At 45.9% G+C, this 15936-nt stretch overlaps 1 protein-coding gene across 3 annotated transcripts in view; it reads left to right on the forward strand.

The window, feature by feature from the left end:
* Nucleotides 1–15936, forward strand: part of LOC126199329 (poly(A) RNA polymerase gld-2 homolog A-like) — a 162759-nt gene that overhangs the window by 33070 nt on the left and 113753 nt on the right. For all 3 annotated transcript variants that reach the window (XM_049936174.1, XM_049936173.1, XM_049936176.1), the window contains exons 4-5: nucleotides 4109–4610; nucleotides 7894–7995. In XM_049936174.1, the coding sequence (XP_049792131.1) occupies nucleotides 4109–4610; nucleotides 7894–7995 (604 nt within the window). The remainder of the gene's footprint in view (nucleotides 1–4108; nucleotides 4611–7893; nucleotides 7996–15936) is intronic.

Genomic DNA, 15936 nt, shown 5'->3' on the forward strand with positions numbered 1-15936 from the left:
ACAATGAAAACACTGTTGTACATGTGAGCTTTCGGCCAAAAGGCCATCTTCTTATGTAGAAAACACACATACCTCCACAAATTCACACATGATTACTGTCTTTGGCCACTAAGACGGACTGGGAACACTTGCACCTGATGGGAAAAGCAATGTGGGTGGTGGGGGTAAAGCGGAGGCTGGAGCAGTGAGGGGGAGGGGTAGCAGGTTAGGAGTGGTGGACGATATAGTGCTGCTTGTGGGAGCATACAAGGATATCTTGGGTAGAATGGTCCGGCTTGTTAGTGGCCATTCATGTGGACAGATATCTTGTTGATTGTCATGCTGGTGTAGAATGCAGCATGGTGATCGCAGCATAGTTTGTGATCGCAGTATAGTTTGTAAATCACATGGCTGCTATCACAGGAAGCCCTGCCTTGATGGGATGGATGAGGCTTGTGAATGGACTGGAGGTGGCAATGTATGGGGCAGGTCTTGCATCTAGGTCTGTTACAGGGATAAGAGCCATTAGGCAGGGGGGAGCCTGGGTGTAATTTCATAGTGACGGATGAGGATATGGCCTAGGTTCGATGGGTGGTGGAATACCACTGTGGGAGTGGCAGGAAGGATAGTGAGTTTGGATAGTCCTTGTTTCAGGGCATGAGAAGAAGTCAAAATCCCAGTGGTGAATGTGATTGTTACTCCAGTGGTGGGTGGTAGTAAGTCAAGAGGGGAGTGCTTGTTTGTGGCCATACAGTGAGAATGAGAATGTGGAGTGTGGTAGGTGACTGGAGACATGAGGCATGGGAGATCTGTTTCTGTACAAAGGTTAGAAGGTAATTTTGGTCTGTGAAGGTCTCAGTGAGACCCTTGGTATATTTTGAGAGAGGCTGCTCGTCACTGCAGATGCGATGGCCACAGGTGGCTAGGGTAAATGGAAGGGAATTCCTGGTATGGAGTGGTTGGCAGCTGTCAGAGTGTGGTATTGCCGGTGGTTGGTGGTTTTGGTGGGGATGGAGGTACTGATGTAGCCATTTTGAGGTGGAGGTCAATATCAAGGAAGGTGGGATGTTGTGTTGAGGAGGACCAGGGGAAGCGAGTGGGGGAGAAAGTGTTGGGCTTCAGTGGGAAAGTGAAAAGTGTCCTCACTCTCGGACCGGACTGTGGAGATATCAGAAGTGAATCTGAACCATGTGAGGGGTTTGGGATTCTGGGTGGTTAGGAAGGATTCCTCTAGATGGCCCATGAATAAGTTGGCATAGGATGGAACCGTGTTGATGCCCATTACTGTACCACATGTGTGTTTGTAGGCGATGCCTGCAAAGATGAAATAATTGTGGATGAGGATACAGTTGGTCATGGCCACCAGGAAGACTGTTGTAGGTTTGGAATCAATCGGGCATTGGAAAAGGTAGTGTTCAATAGCAGCAAGCCGTGGGCATTAGGGATGTTATTGTAGAGGGAATGGCTTCAGTAGTGATGAGCAGGGTGCTGTGTGGCAAAGAAACGGGAACTGTGGGGAGTCAGTGGAGGAAATTGTTGATATCTTTGGTATAGGTCGGTAGCTTACAGGTAATAGGCTGAAGGTATTAGTCCACAAGAGCAGAGAAGCTATCAGTGGAAGCACAGTCACCGACCACAATGGGGTGTCTTGGGTGATGGGGTTTATGGACTTTAGGAAAGATGTAGAAGGCAGGGGTGTGGGGAGTGTTAGGGATTAGGAGAGAGATGCTCAGGAGAGAGGTTCTGAGATGGGTATAAGGAGCTGAGGAAAGGCTAGAGATCCTGTTGTATTTCTGGAATGGGGTCAGTGTGGCAGGGTTTGTAGGTGGATGAATATTACAACTGTCTAGTGTCCCTCTGTCTGGTAATCCTTGCGGTTCAAGTTTATTGCGATTGTTTCTGTGAATGTTAGATTAGCTTGCATGCTGAGTGATTTAATGGATGATGGTGAGGTAAGGTTCGAGGTTACAAAATTCTGGAATGTTAATAGTGGTGATTTGGGTGAAGTGGGGGTGGATTATGGTTGGGTGGAGGAGTGAACTAAGTCGGGCAGGATTCAACATAGGCTTTTGGTTGAGTCTGATTGGTAGGGTTGGTGGCGAAAAGGTTTCAACTGTAGGGACTGGGTGAAGGAGAGGAGGTCTCTAACAAATCCACTGTGATTGAATTTGGGAGTGGAGCTAAAGGTAAGGCCTTTGGAAGTGAATGATACTTCTGTGGGACTAAGGCTTTTGGAGGAAAGGTTCATGACTGTGTTGTGGGTCTGTTTATGTTCTGGATTCTGAATGGTTGTGGGAAGGAGTTTCTGAGAGTATGGTAAATGTAGTAGGTCTACAAGGAAGGATTTGTCAGCTAAGAGGGGATGTGAGTGAGGGTTGGAGGCTGTTGTCAAGGTTGTGGATGGTGGTAGTCCATGAGTTGGAGGTGAAAAGGTTGGAGAGTTTCTTGAGATTGCATTGTTCATGCTTGTATAGTTCCTGGAGGGCAAGACTTTCATTGTGAATGATGGGATACAAGAATTTGGGACTGCAGAGCAGGAGACTTTTACAGATGGAGAGAAGGTATTGTAAGGACGTTTGGGCCTAATTTGCATGGTTTTGCAGGACTTCTTTGCTGAGGGCTATGGACTGGTGGAATTTGAACAGATGGAGGTCATTGTGGAAGGAGAGGTTGCAACCAGAGGTGGGTAATTTGATGGTATAAAAATTTGCAGGAAAAATCACTGAAAGGATGGAATGGGTGAAGTATGGGGGGAAAAGGTGAAATCTGAGGGAATAGGCCTGATAGTGAGAGGGTAAAATGAACTGAAACTAATGTGAAAACACTATGAGCCAAAGAGGAAAAATAAATAATGAAAGTGATGATAATGTGGGGTTTATATTGTTGGTTGGGTATGTATGAAGAGGGGGGAGGGGGTGGGGGACTAGATTAGGTGCGGTTAGTATGTGCAAATGAGAATAAGAGAAAAAGGGGGGGGGGATGGTAATTCGAGGTTCAACAAGTTCATGTGGCACAGGAACATACAGAAAATAACACACGAAAATATGCGAGAGCGAAGCAGGAAGTGTGATAAGGTTGGAGTCTAGGATTATAACCACTGAGCTCTGATGATAACCAACAAGCTATTTGTCTGCATGAATGGCCACTGACAAGTTGTGGCCAAGAAATAGCTGGACCACTCGGTTGCTGAGCAGGCTGCCCAACACAACGTGCTTCACATCAATGACTTCTTCACAGCCTGTGCCATCTGGATCATCCCTAACAGCTTTACTGAATTGTGCAGGTGGGAACTCTCACTGTGATATATCCTGTGTTCTTGTAACACTCCCTGGCCTCAACCTTTGTTAGTGCCTATTCTTCACCCACTTGTCCCTTTCCCCTCTCCTACCCCAGCGCAACAGAACCTTCTATTCTGTCAGTGCACCAACTAGTCTCTCTTCCCCTCACTCCCCACCCCTCCTCTACTTCCCTCCCCCCCTCCCCACCTGTCCACCCCTCCCCCACCCCCCTCAAGCTTCACGACTGCACCTAGCAGGCCTACTCTGTCTCCACGACTTCCCTTCATGCTCTCACAAGCAGCATTACACCCTCCCCCATCCCTTACTCTTCTATACTTCCCCCCCCTCCTCCTCCTCCTCCTCCTCCTCCTCCTCCTCCCCCCCCCCTTTCCCCATCCCAGCATCCTCCTTATCCCCACCACCCAGATTGCTTCTCCTATCACATGCAGTTGCTTGCAGCTTGGCCTCAGTGGCCAGAGGCAGTGAGCTGTGTGTGTGTGTGTGTGTGTGTGTGTGTGTGTGTGTGTGTTTTCAGTAGATACATAATCTGTATTATGGGTATGTTCACATATAATATACGCTTATTGTAGAGAAGGGTCCCTGTTGACAACTAAATTTTGCACCATTTAACTGATGTGTAAATGAAGATTTTTCTGGCATGTTATTAACAACTAAGTTAGGCATTTAGTAAAGAAGTTATGTTCCTTATAAATATGTTTAATATTGCATTTTTAGGCAAGGAAATTACTCTAATGGATTTTACATATTGGCACGTTCATTGATATTGCAATTGTTTAAAAGTAGTAGGTATTTGTTTTAATATTAAATATGCGTTTTTGTATGTAATTTAGGAGGCTACATGATGTGCATGGTGGCGGCTGCTCTTCTGGACAGCCACAACAAACATTTTATCAACAGCAGAAGCACCAGCATCACCCTCACCACTATCACCTTCACAGTCACCACCAACATCAGCAACACCAGCCACCATATTACCGAAGTGGGAACAATGGCAGTTACCAAAATAAGCGGCATTATAACAACAGTGGCAGCAGCAACAGTAACCACCAGAGGCAACAGTATACTCAGGCACTGCCTTTGCGGCACCCCATGCAGCAGCAGCAGCAGCAGCAGCAGCAGCAACACCACCAGCAGCAGCAGCAACAACAACAACAACAATTGCAGCAGTCACAGAGGCAGTCACGTAGGCGCTTTTTTCTGCCTTTTCACTCTGGTGGATGTGGGCCACCTGTCTTTACAGCACCTGATCATTTCCTCGCACATGCACATCTCATGCAGGTTGCTGCCTCACCACCTCCTCCCCGACTTACAAATGGCTCTCAGTGGGATAAGGTATTAATGGTTTTTTTTTTCTGCAGTAGAGTTGAAGTAGATTGGAATCACAATATTTTTTTAACGTTATGGCCAGTGGTATGGCGCATTACTTAATAGTATATTAAACAAGTATTATTGGTTTAATACACACAATTTGATTTATAGACTTCGGTTTCTTTTGCCTAGTAAACAGATTTTTGTTTATAATTTCAGTTTTATTGGCTCCTGTATTTAATATACTATTATTGGATAAGCATTCAGCTGTATTATTGATGGTGTTGCACATGATTGATTTTGAAATTGTACATGTCATTTTCAGACATGTTTGTGGCAGTTCAGCTCGTCTAGAATATTGAAGTTCACATTATGTGATATAAATTGTAACCACCATGTAGTTCTGCTGTAAGCATAAAATATGCCAATTTTTGCGTGTACCCAGTGTGAAGAACAGACTTACAGCAACAGATGTTTTATGCCGGCTCATCGTGTGTAACTCAATATATGATCTTCATAGTGGATACACCAACGAATATCCATATTTTCTGCATACTGCACTGCTGATTTATGTTGTTTGTTTTGAATCGCTTTAAGTGCTCTATTTTGGAACTGGACTGCCACACACACACACACACACACACACACACACATCTATCTCTCCTTCATCACAGTAATGGATATGATCACAGAAGATTTGCAGAAAACTGCACCCTCTTCGTTACTGTTTGTTGATGATGTGTTATTAGCCTTTGAAGCTAAAACTGACGTGCAGTGTCAAGTACAAGCCTGGAAGAACTACCTAGTGGTAGTAGCTCTATTGGATACTATCAGAATCAGTGGTGTTGACCTCCTAACAATAGTGACTTGAGTACCGAGGCTTGACAATTGCTGGTAATGGAAATCTCGGTGCAGGAATCTCTAACCACCTGAGCAGCAGTGCCTCAAATGGTGTTCTGTGACTGGTTTACTTGTGACCAGAAGATTCCAAACAGGCTCAAGTTGAAAGTATACCAATCAGTAATCTCTTCAGTTGCACTGCATGGTGCTGAATACGGGCCTTCAACAAAAGAAGTCGTGGGAACTAAGATGCTCAGGTGGACATCTGGAATAACACTGCATGATCATATCACAAATTATGAAGTTCATAAATTATGTGGAGTAGCACCAGTAGCAGACAAGATTAGGAAAATGTCTATGATGGTATGGGCATGTTCTCAGAACAGATGCAACAGTTTCAAGGACTGGTTTTAGTTTGAGATTAAATGATAAATGGCCAGTAGGACAATCTAGGGAATGATGAATTTTTCCACTCTGCATGATGATCTCAAGATCTCCTGCACGCACCCTGATTGGCCACAATATCGGATAAAATTGCGGCAGAGAGCCAAAACAATGGGCGCTGCCAGCATGCAGGTCAAACACCAATGAAAGAGGAGGATGATGTCAGTGACTGCATTTCCAGCAAAAGATTTGGATATAAGATTTCAACTTGAAAGGTATCCCCATGTAATTTTAATACACAGTCAAGCTGCGTATGAACTAGTGACATGTCCAGCTTCATATGGGAAGCACTAACTGTCTGTGACAAGACGAATTATGTGGCATGGTGGTAATAAATTACATACACAAACTTTTCTCGTGAATCAGTCTGTCTTAGTGAGAACCTTATCAAATCCTATATTACTGCCTGAGATTAGCCTTCACATACAGATAGAAAAAAACGCTGTGGGAGGACTTCAATTCATAATATAGGGTTATTCTAAATGATGTACCCATTTTCAAAACTTCGTATTTATTCAAGTACAAATCCAAAATGAAGCAGCTTTATACCAATGAAATATACCAATGAAAAGAGGAAGTTTCAAAAATTTTTCATAGTGTTTGATATCAGTTTAATAAATTTAATAATTTGTAATTAATTAGTTTTTAATAGTTAGTTAATAATTGTAAATGTGATGAATGTTATAAATGTGCAGTGTGGTACGAAATGCCCGCTGCACTGCAATTTGTGAATCATTTTTTGCGAACTCAAGAATGCAGAAAACCTTGTGCTCCACAGTCACCCGTCTCATTCGCAACTGACAGTGAAACAGAATGAAGGCCCTATTGCTGTGCAAACTCTACTGGCTGCTTCTTAAACCATCACCGCCCACCAGCCACCACCTGCCAATCACTTTGAAACTACTTCTTTTCATTGGTATAAAGCTTGTTCATTTTGGATTTGTACTTGAATACATATGAATTTTTCAGAGTGGATCCATCATTTAGAATAACCCTGTATGTATATATGCACACTACTTTGCAGTTCATCATATAAGTTTTTCGGCAGATATTGTAGAGTGTAGTAAATTGTATGAGTAATGCTACACAGTATGTAGAGCCACAGTAGAGAAGAAATCTCCAGATTTTATAGATTATCACTTAATACATCCATGACATGATGTACTGAAAGTGATCAAGTGAAAATATGATGGCAAAAAATATTATGAGTTGATAGCTGGCATGCAAATTAAAAAGTGTTGGCAAACATAGTTTTTGTCTGTGAGACTTCTGTACATTCAGATAAACTTAGATTCTGTGCATGGTATAGATCTTCGCTTGTTGGAATTTTGTACGAGATGTTAGTAACATCATGCCAATTTTTTTAGACAAAATATACATTTATAGCTAGATAATTTCTGTATTTGACTATAGGCTCAGTAACTCATTTCATGATAACTACTAATTTTTCATGTTTTGTTTGTGTTGAATCTGTTGTACTGTTACGTGAATGGGAATTGTCATTGTGACATAGCTGGATATTAAGCAGAATTGTTATGGACTTGACATTGAAGAAATGACATATGAACAAAGACCATTGAAAAATGTATGGCAGAGTGCAGTTGAAGCAGTTGTGTGATGGTACTTAACTACTAAGTTCTAGAGCACCCAGGGCACTTTCTAATATTGGGCATATAATTTTGTAGGAATAAGTAGAAATGAATAGAGACTTTTCTGTTGTAGTAAAATCTCACAATTTAAAAGCCAATATCTGTGAGTGATAAGAAGAAATGATCAGACATTCACCTGCTCGTAAAATAGCATTCTCAGCCATTAATACACAAAGATACTTCGTGAAAAAAATATTGAGTTTTAAATACTACACAGACGAAAATGTCTAGTCTTATTTGTGGGAGCATTCCACTTTTTTCCAATCAAGTGTAAGTGTTTAAAGCTTAACCATATTGTTTTGATTCTGTCATTTTAAATCATTCATCTGATAGTTCAGTGGATTTAAGATGCCTTAATATTTCAAATTTTTCAGCTGTCACAAGACATTTGGGACAAGTTCATTGAAAATCAACAGACCGAGGAGACTTACAAAAAGAAGATGCTTCTTTGGAAACATCTTTATATCTTCATTAAGGTAATTGTTAATATCCATTCGTAACTGTTAATATCTGTTCACATACTTCTTGAATGTGTATTGTAATATATGAAAAAATATCAAATATATAATTTCAATATAACAGAGGGAAACATTCCACGTGGGAAAAATATATGTAAAAACAAAGATGATGTGACTTACCGAACGAAAGCGCTGGCAGGTCGATAGACACACAAACAAACACAAACACACACACAAAATTCAAGCTTTCGCAACAAACTGTTGCCCCATCAGGAAAGAGGGGAAGGAGAGGGAAAGACGAAAGGATGTGGGTTTTAAGGGAGAGGGTAAGGAGTCATTCCAATCCCGGGAGCGGAAGGACTTACCTTAGGGGGGAAAAAAGGACAGGTATACACTCGCACACACACACATATCCATCCACACATATACAGACACAAGCAGACATATTTAAAGACAAAGGGTTTGGGCAGAGATGTCAGTCGAGGTGGAAGTGAAGAGGCAAAGATGATGTTGAATGACAGGTGAGGTATGAGTGGCGGCAACTTGAAATTAGCGGAGATTGAGGCCTGGTGGGTAACGGGAAGAGAGGATATATTGAAGAGCAAGTTCCCATCTCCGGAGTTGGGATAGGTTGGTGTTGGTGGGAAGTATCCAGATAACCCGGACGGTGTAACACTGTGCCAAGATGTGCTGGCCGTGCACCAAGGCATGTTTAGCCACAGGGTGATCCTCATTACCAACAAACACTCTGCTGCCTGTGTCCATTCATGCGAATCGACAGTTTGTTGCTGGTCATTCCCACATAGAATGCATTACAGTGTAGGCAGGTCAGTTGGTAAATCATGTGGGTGCTTTCACATGTGGCTCTGCCTTTGATCGTGTACACCTTCCGGGTTACAGGACTGGAGTAGGTGGTGGTGGGAGGGTGCATGGGACAGGTTTTACACCGGGGGCGGTTACAAGGATAGGAGCCAGAGGGTAGGGAAGGTGGTTTGGGGATTTCATAGGGATGAACTAACAGGTTACGAAGGTTAGGCGGACGACGGAAAGACACTCTTGGTGGAGTGGGGAGGATTTCATGAAGGATGGATCTCATTTCAGGGCAGGATTTGAGGAAGTCGTATCCCTGCTGGAGAGCCACGTTCAGAGTCTGGTCCAGTCCCGGAAAGTATCCTGTCACAAGTGGGGCACTTTTGTGGTTCTTCTGTGGGGGATTCTGGGTTCGAGGGGATGAGGAAGTGGCTCTGGTTATTTGCTTCTGTACCAGGTCGGGAGGGTAGTTGCGAAATGCGAAAGCTGTTGTCAGGTTGTTGGTGTAATGGCTCAGGGATTCCGGACTGGAGCAGATTCGTTTGCCACGAAGACCTAGGCTGTAGGGAAGGGACCGTTTGATGTGGAATGGGTGGCAGCTGTCATAATGCAGGTACTGTTGCTTGTTGGTCGGTTTGATGTGGACGGACTTGTGAAGCTGGCCACTGGACAGGTGGAGGTCAACGTCAAGGAAAGTGGCATGGGATTTGGAGTAGGACCAGGTGAATCTGATGGAACCAAAGGAATTGAGGTTGGAGAGGAAATTCTGAAGTTCTTCTTCACTGTGAGTCCAGATCATGAAGATGTCATCAATAAATCTGTACCAAACTTTGGGTTGGCAGGCCTGGGTAACCAAGAAGGCTTCCTCTAAGCGACCCATGAATAGGTTGGCGTACGAGGGGGCCATCCTGGTACCCATGGCTGTTCCCTTTAATTGTTGGTATGTCTGGCCTTCAAAAGTGAAGAAGTTGTGGGTCAAGATGAAGCTGGCTAAGGTGATGAGGAAAGAGGTTTTAGGTAGGGTGGCAGGTGATCGGCGTGAAAGGAAGTGCTCCATCGCAGCGAGGCCCTGGACGTGCGGAATATTTGTGTATAAGGAAGTGGCATCAATGGTTACAAGGATGGTTTCCCGTGTGTTATCCATCTCCTGCAGCATACCCCCCTCTCCGTGCTCATCTAGTTGGAACATCTCCAAAGCAGACTGGGGGCTCTTCTCTTCCAGGGCGACCTTTCAGGATCAAACATTCCCAAGCTGCGATAGTCAGGTCGCACACCTCACGGAAGTCATTCTCACTGCTGCTGAATATTCCATCCCTCACCCTACTTCTTCTCCACGTCGCGTACCGGTCCCCTGGTGGACCGCAGCATGTAGAGACGCTTTACGTGCTCGTCGACGTGCTTTACGCACCTTTAAACGCCACCCTACAGTGGCGAATTGTATCAATTATAAACGATTACGTGCACAGTGTCGTCGTATTATTAAAGAAAGCAAGAAAGCCAGCTGGGCTGCTTTCACAAGCACCTTCAACAGTTTTACTCCTTCTTCTGTTGTCTGGGGTAGCCTGCGCCGGCTATCTGGCACTAAGGTCCACTCACCAGTTTCTGGCTTGACGGTCGCGAATGACGTCCTTGTGGCCCCTGAGGCTGTCTCCAATGCCTTCGGCCGCTTTTTCGCAGAGGTTTCAAGCTCCGCTCATTACCACCCTGCCTTCCTCCCCCGCAAACAGGCAGAGGAGGCTAGGCCACCTAACTTCCGCTCCTCGAATCGTGAAAGTTATAATGCCCCATTCACCATGCGGGAACTCGAAAACGCACTTGGCCGATCACGGTCCTCCGCTCCAGGGCCTGATTCTATTCATATTCAGATGCTGAAGAACCTTTCTCCTGCGGGTAAAGGTTTTCTTCTTCGTACTTACAATCGCATCTGGATTGAGGGCCATGTTCCCGCATGCTGGCGCGAGTCTATTGTTGTCCCGATTCCTAAGCCGGGGAAGGACAAGCACTTGCCTTCCAGTTATCGACCCATCTCGCTTACCAGCTGTGTCTGTAAAGTGATGGAGCGAATGGTTAACTCTCGATTGGTATGGCTGCTCGAGTCTCGACGCCTCCTTACCAATGTACAATGTGGATTTCGTAGGCGCCGGTTTGCTGTTGACCATCTGGTTACCTTGTCGACCTTCATTATGAATAACTTCTTGCGGAAGCGCCCGACCGCGGCTGTGTTCTTTGATTTGGAGAAGGCTTACGACACCTGTTGGAGGGCGGGCATTCTCCGCACCATGCATACATGGGGCCTTCGCGGTCGCCTCCCTCTTTTTATTCGTTCCTTTTTAATGGATCGACAGTTCAGGGTACGTGTGGGTTCTGTCCTGTCAGACACCTTTCGCCAGGAGAATGGGGTGCCACAGGGCTCAGTTTTGAGCGTCGCTCTCTTCGCCATAGCGATCAATCCAATAATGGATTGCCTCCCAGCAGATGTATCAGGCTCCCTTTTCGTGGACGATTTTACCATCTATTGCAGCGCGCAGCGTACGTGTTTCCTGGAGCGCTGTCTTCAGCGTTCTCTTGACCGTCTTTACTCCTGGAGTGTCGCCAATGGCTTCCGTTTTTCTGCCGAGAAGACGGTCTGTATTAACTTCTGGCGCTACAAAGAGTTTCTCCCACCGTCCTTACGACTCGGTCCCGTTGCTCTCCCATTCGTGGAGACAACAAAATTTTTAGGTCTTACATTTGACAGGAAACTTAGTTGGTCTCCACATGTGTCTTATTTGGCTGCCCGTTGTACCCGTTCTCTCAATGTCCTCCGTGTTCTCAGTGGTATGTCGTGGGGAGCGGATCGAACCGTCCTACTTCGCCTATATCGGTCGATCGTCCGCTCCAAGCTGGATTATGGGAGCTTCGTATACTCCTCTGCACGGCCATCCATCGTACGCCGCCTCAACTCCATACAACATCGGGGTTTATGACTTGCGATCGGAGCGTTTTATACTAGTCCCGTCGAGAGTCTTCATGCTGACGCTGGTGAGTTGCCACTCACCTACCGGCGCGATATACTGCTTTGTCGGTATGCCTGTCGGCTACTGGCAATGCCCGACCACCCGTCTTATCGTTCCTTTTTTTATGACTCTCTCGACAGTCAATACGGGTTGTATGTCTCCGTCCTGCTACCCCCTGGAGTTCGCTTTCGTCGCCTCCTTCAACACCTTAATTTTTCACTCCCTGCCACCTTTCGAGTGGGCAAGAGCCACACGCCACCTTGGCTCCAGGCTCAGGTTCGCGTCCACCTTGACCTCTGCTTGCTCCCGAAGGAGGTTACCCCCGGTTCAGTCTACCACTCCCGTTTTGTCGAACTTCGTTCAAAGTTCATTAATATGACCTTCATTTATACAGATGGCTCTAAGGCCATTGACGGGGTCGGGTGTTCTTTTATTGTTGGGGCACAAAGTTTCCAATATCGGCTCCATGGCCATTGTTCGGTCTTCACAGCTGAGCTCTTTGCCCTCTACCAGGCTGTCCTTTACATCTGCCGCCACCGACATTCTGCATATGTCATCTGCTCCGATTCCCTGAGCGCTATCCAGAGCCTCGGTGATCCGTACCCGGTTCACCCTTTCGTGCACCGGATCCAACGCTCTCTTCAGCAGCTGGTGGACGTCGGTTCTCCGGTTAGCATTATGTGGGTTCCTGACCATGTCGGTATCCCTGGGAACGAAGCTGCAGATGCCGCGGCCAAGGCTGCGGTCCTACAGCCTCGGACAGCTTCTTGTTGTGTCCCTTCTTTAGGTTGTAGCAGGGTAATTTGTCGGCACATTGTATCGCTGTGGCATGCCGATTGGGCTGCACTTCCAGACAACAAGCTTCGGGCCTTGAAAGCTCTTCCCGTGGCTTGGACGTCCTCCTCACGCCCTTCTTGGCGGGAGGAGGTAGTTTTGGCCCGGTTGCGAATTGGCCACTGCCGGTTCAGCCATCGCCATCTGCTGATGGCTGCGCCGGCGCCGTTCTGCCCATGTGGGCAATTGCTGGCGGTCCACCACATTTTAACGTCGTGTCCGGATTTTAACACCCTGCGTCTCGATCTTGGCCTGCCATGTACTGTAGAAGCCATTTTAGCGGATGACCCACGAGCAGCTGCTCGCGTTCTTCATTTTATCAATTTGACAACCCTCTCAAAGGACATTTGATTATGCTGTTTTCTTTTTTAATCCTATGCCTGTCAGTATATCTTTCATCGTGTTTTCCGTTTCGTTGCTGTTTTAAACTTGTGACTCGCTGTGCATTCCTACAGTAGTCTGGGCGCTAATGACCGTTGACGTTGTGCACCCTAAAAAAAAAAAAAAAAAAAAAAAAAAAAAAAAGGATGGTTTCCGGGGGTAACAGATTGGGTAAGGATTCCAGGCGTTCGAGAAAGTGGTTGGTGTCTTTGATGAAGGATGGGAGACTGCATGTAATGGGTTGAAGGTGTTGATCTACGTAGGCAGAGATACGTTCTGTGGGGGCTTGGTAACCAGCTACAATGGGGCGGCCGGGATGATTGGGTTTGTGGATTTTAGGAAGAAGGTAGAAGGTAGGGGTGCGGGGTGTCGGTGGGGTCAGGAGGTTGATGGAGTCAGGTGAACGGTTTTGCAGGGGGACTAAGGTTCTGAGGATTCCTTGAAGCTCCGCCTGGACATTGGGAATGGGGTTACCTTGGCAAACTTTGTATGTGGTGTTGTCTGAAAGCTGACGCAGTCCCTCAGCCACATACTCCCGACGATCAAGTACCACGGTCGTGGAACCCTTGTCCGCCGGAAGAATGACGATGGATCGGTCAGCCTTCAGATCACGGATAGCATGGGTTTCAGCAGTGGTGATGTTGGGAGTAGGATCAAGGTTTTTTAAGAAGGATTGAGATGCAAGGCTGGAAGTCAGAAATTCCTGGAAGGTTTGGAGAGGGTGATTTTGAGGAAGAGGAGGTGGGTCCCGCTGCGACGGAGGACGGAACTGTTCCAGGCAGGGTTCAATTTGGATGGTGTTCTGGGGAGTTGGATCATTAGGAGTAATTAGGATCATTTTTCTTTGTGGCAAAGTGATATTTCCAGCAGAGAGTACGGGTGTATGACAGTAAATCTTTGACGAGGGCTGCTTGGTTGAATCTCGGAGTGGGGCTGAAGGTGAGGCCTTTGGATAGGACAGAGGTTTCGGATTGGGAGAGAGGTTTGGAGGAAAGGTTAACTACTGAATTGGGGTGTTGTGGTTCCAGGTTGTGTTGATTGGAATTTTGAGGTTTTGGAGGGAGTGGAGCTGGAAGTGCGAGATTGAGTAGATGGGAGAGACTGGGTTGGTGTGCAATGAGAGGAGGTTGAGGTTTGCTGGAAAGGTTGTGAAGGGTGAGTGAGTTGCCTTTCCGGAGGTGGGAAACCAGGAGATTGGATAGTTTTTTGAGGTGGAGGGTGGCATGCTGTTCTAATTTACGGTTGGCCTGTAGGAGGATGCTCTGAACAGCCGGTGTGGATGTGGGAGAGGAAAGATTAAGTACTTTTGTTAAGGATAGGAGTTGACGGGTGTGTTCATTGGCTGAGTTGATGTGTAGGTGAAGGATTAGGTGGGTGAGGGCAATGGATTGTTCAGTTTGGAACTGGTATAGGGACTGATGGAAAGAAGGGTTGCAGCCAGAGATGGGAACTTTAAGTGTGAGGCCTTTGGGGGTAATGCCAAATGTCAGACAAGCCTGAGAAAATAGAATATGGGAGCGTAATCTGGCTAGGGCGAAGGGATGTTTGGGGAGGGAATGTAAATAAAACTTAATGGGGTCGTTGTGGGGGTGTTGTGTGGGTGACATGGTATTAGAAGGTGGAAAGTGTAACATGAGGCTGAAATGAAAATGAAAATAAAAATATATGGGGAGAGATAAAGGTGGACTGGAAAGTAACTGGAGATCTGGTGTGAAAAAAGTTGAGAAGGTGTTGGTTACAGCTGGGCTATGTTGGACTTGGGTTGGTAGACAGCGATGTGCACAAAGGTTCTTTCCGCCGTCACCTAACCTTCGTAACCTGTTAGTTCATGCCTATGAAATCCCCAAACCACCTTCCCTACCCTCTGGCTCCTATCCTTGTAACCGCCCCCGGTGTAAAACCTGTCCCATGCACCCTCCCACCACCACCTACTCCAGTCCTGTAACCCAGAAGGTGTACACGATCAAAGGCAGAGCCGCATGTGAAAGCACCCACGTGATTTACCAACTGACCTGCCTACACTGTAATGCATTCTATGTGGGAATGACCAGCAACAAACTGTCGATTCGCATGAATGGACACAGGCAGACAGTGTTTGTTGGTAATGAGGATCACCCTGTGGCTAAACATGCCTTGGTGCACGGCCAGCACATCTTGGCACAGTGTTACACCGTCCGGGTTATCTGGATACTTCCCACCAACACCAACCTATCCCAACTCCGGAGATGGGAACTTGCTCTTCAATATATCCTCTCTTCCCGTTACCCACCAGGCCTCAATCTCCGCTAATTTCAAGTTGCCGCCACTCATACCTCACCTGTCATTCAACATCATCTTTGCCTCTTCACTTCCGCCTCGACTGACATCTCTGCTCAAACCCTTTGTCTTTAAATATGTCTGCTTGTGTCTGTATATGTGTGGATGGATATGTGTGTGTGTGCGAGTGTATACCTGTCCTTTTTTCCCCCTAAGGTAAGTCTTTCCGCTCCCGGGATTGGAATGACTCCTTACCCTCTCCCTTAAAACCCACATCCTTTCGTCTTTCCCTCTCCTTCCCCTCTTTCCTGATGGGGCAACAGTTTGTTGCGAAAGCTTGAATCTTGTGTGTGTGTTTGTGTTTGTTTGTGTGTCTATCGACCTGCCAGCGCTTTCGTTCGGTAAGTCACATCATCTTTGTTTTTACATATATTTTTCCCACGTGGAATGTTTCACTCTGTTATATTGATATCAGTAATTTGAACCCAACAATTACGTTTGTTATTGTCACTGTTGCATTTCGAAATCTTTTCTGTAGTCTTATTTTCTCTTTCTGTTTTTGCCAGTAGTTTCACTTTGTATTCACCTTCTCCTTTTTACCGTAATCTGCTATACAATTTTATCCTGCCTATATATACTTAATAATACGTAACCCACTTCCAAACCATAACCAAAAAAATTT

Source organism: Schistocerca nitens, chromosome 8, assembly GCF_023898315.1.
Source record: "Schistocerca nitens isolate TAMUIC-IGC-003100 chromosome 8, iqSchNite1.1, whole genome shotgun sequence".
Classification (NCBI taxonomy): Eukaryota; Metazoa; Arthropoda; class Insecta; order Orthoptera; family Acrididae; genus Schistocerca; species Schistocerca nitens.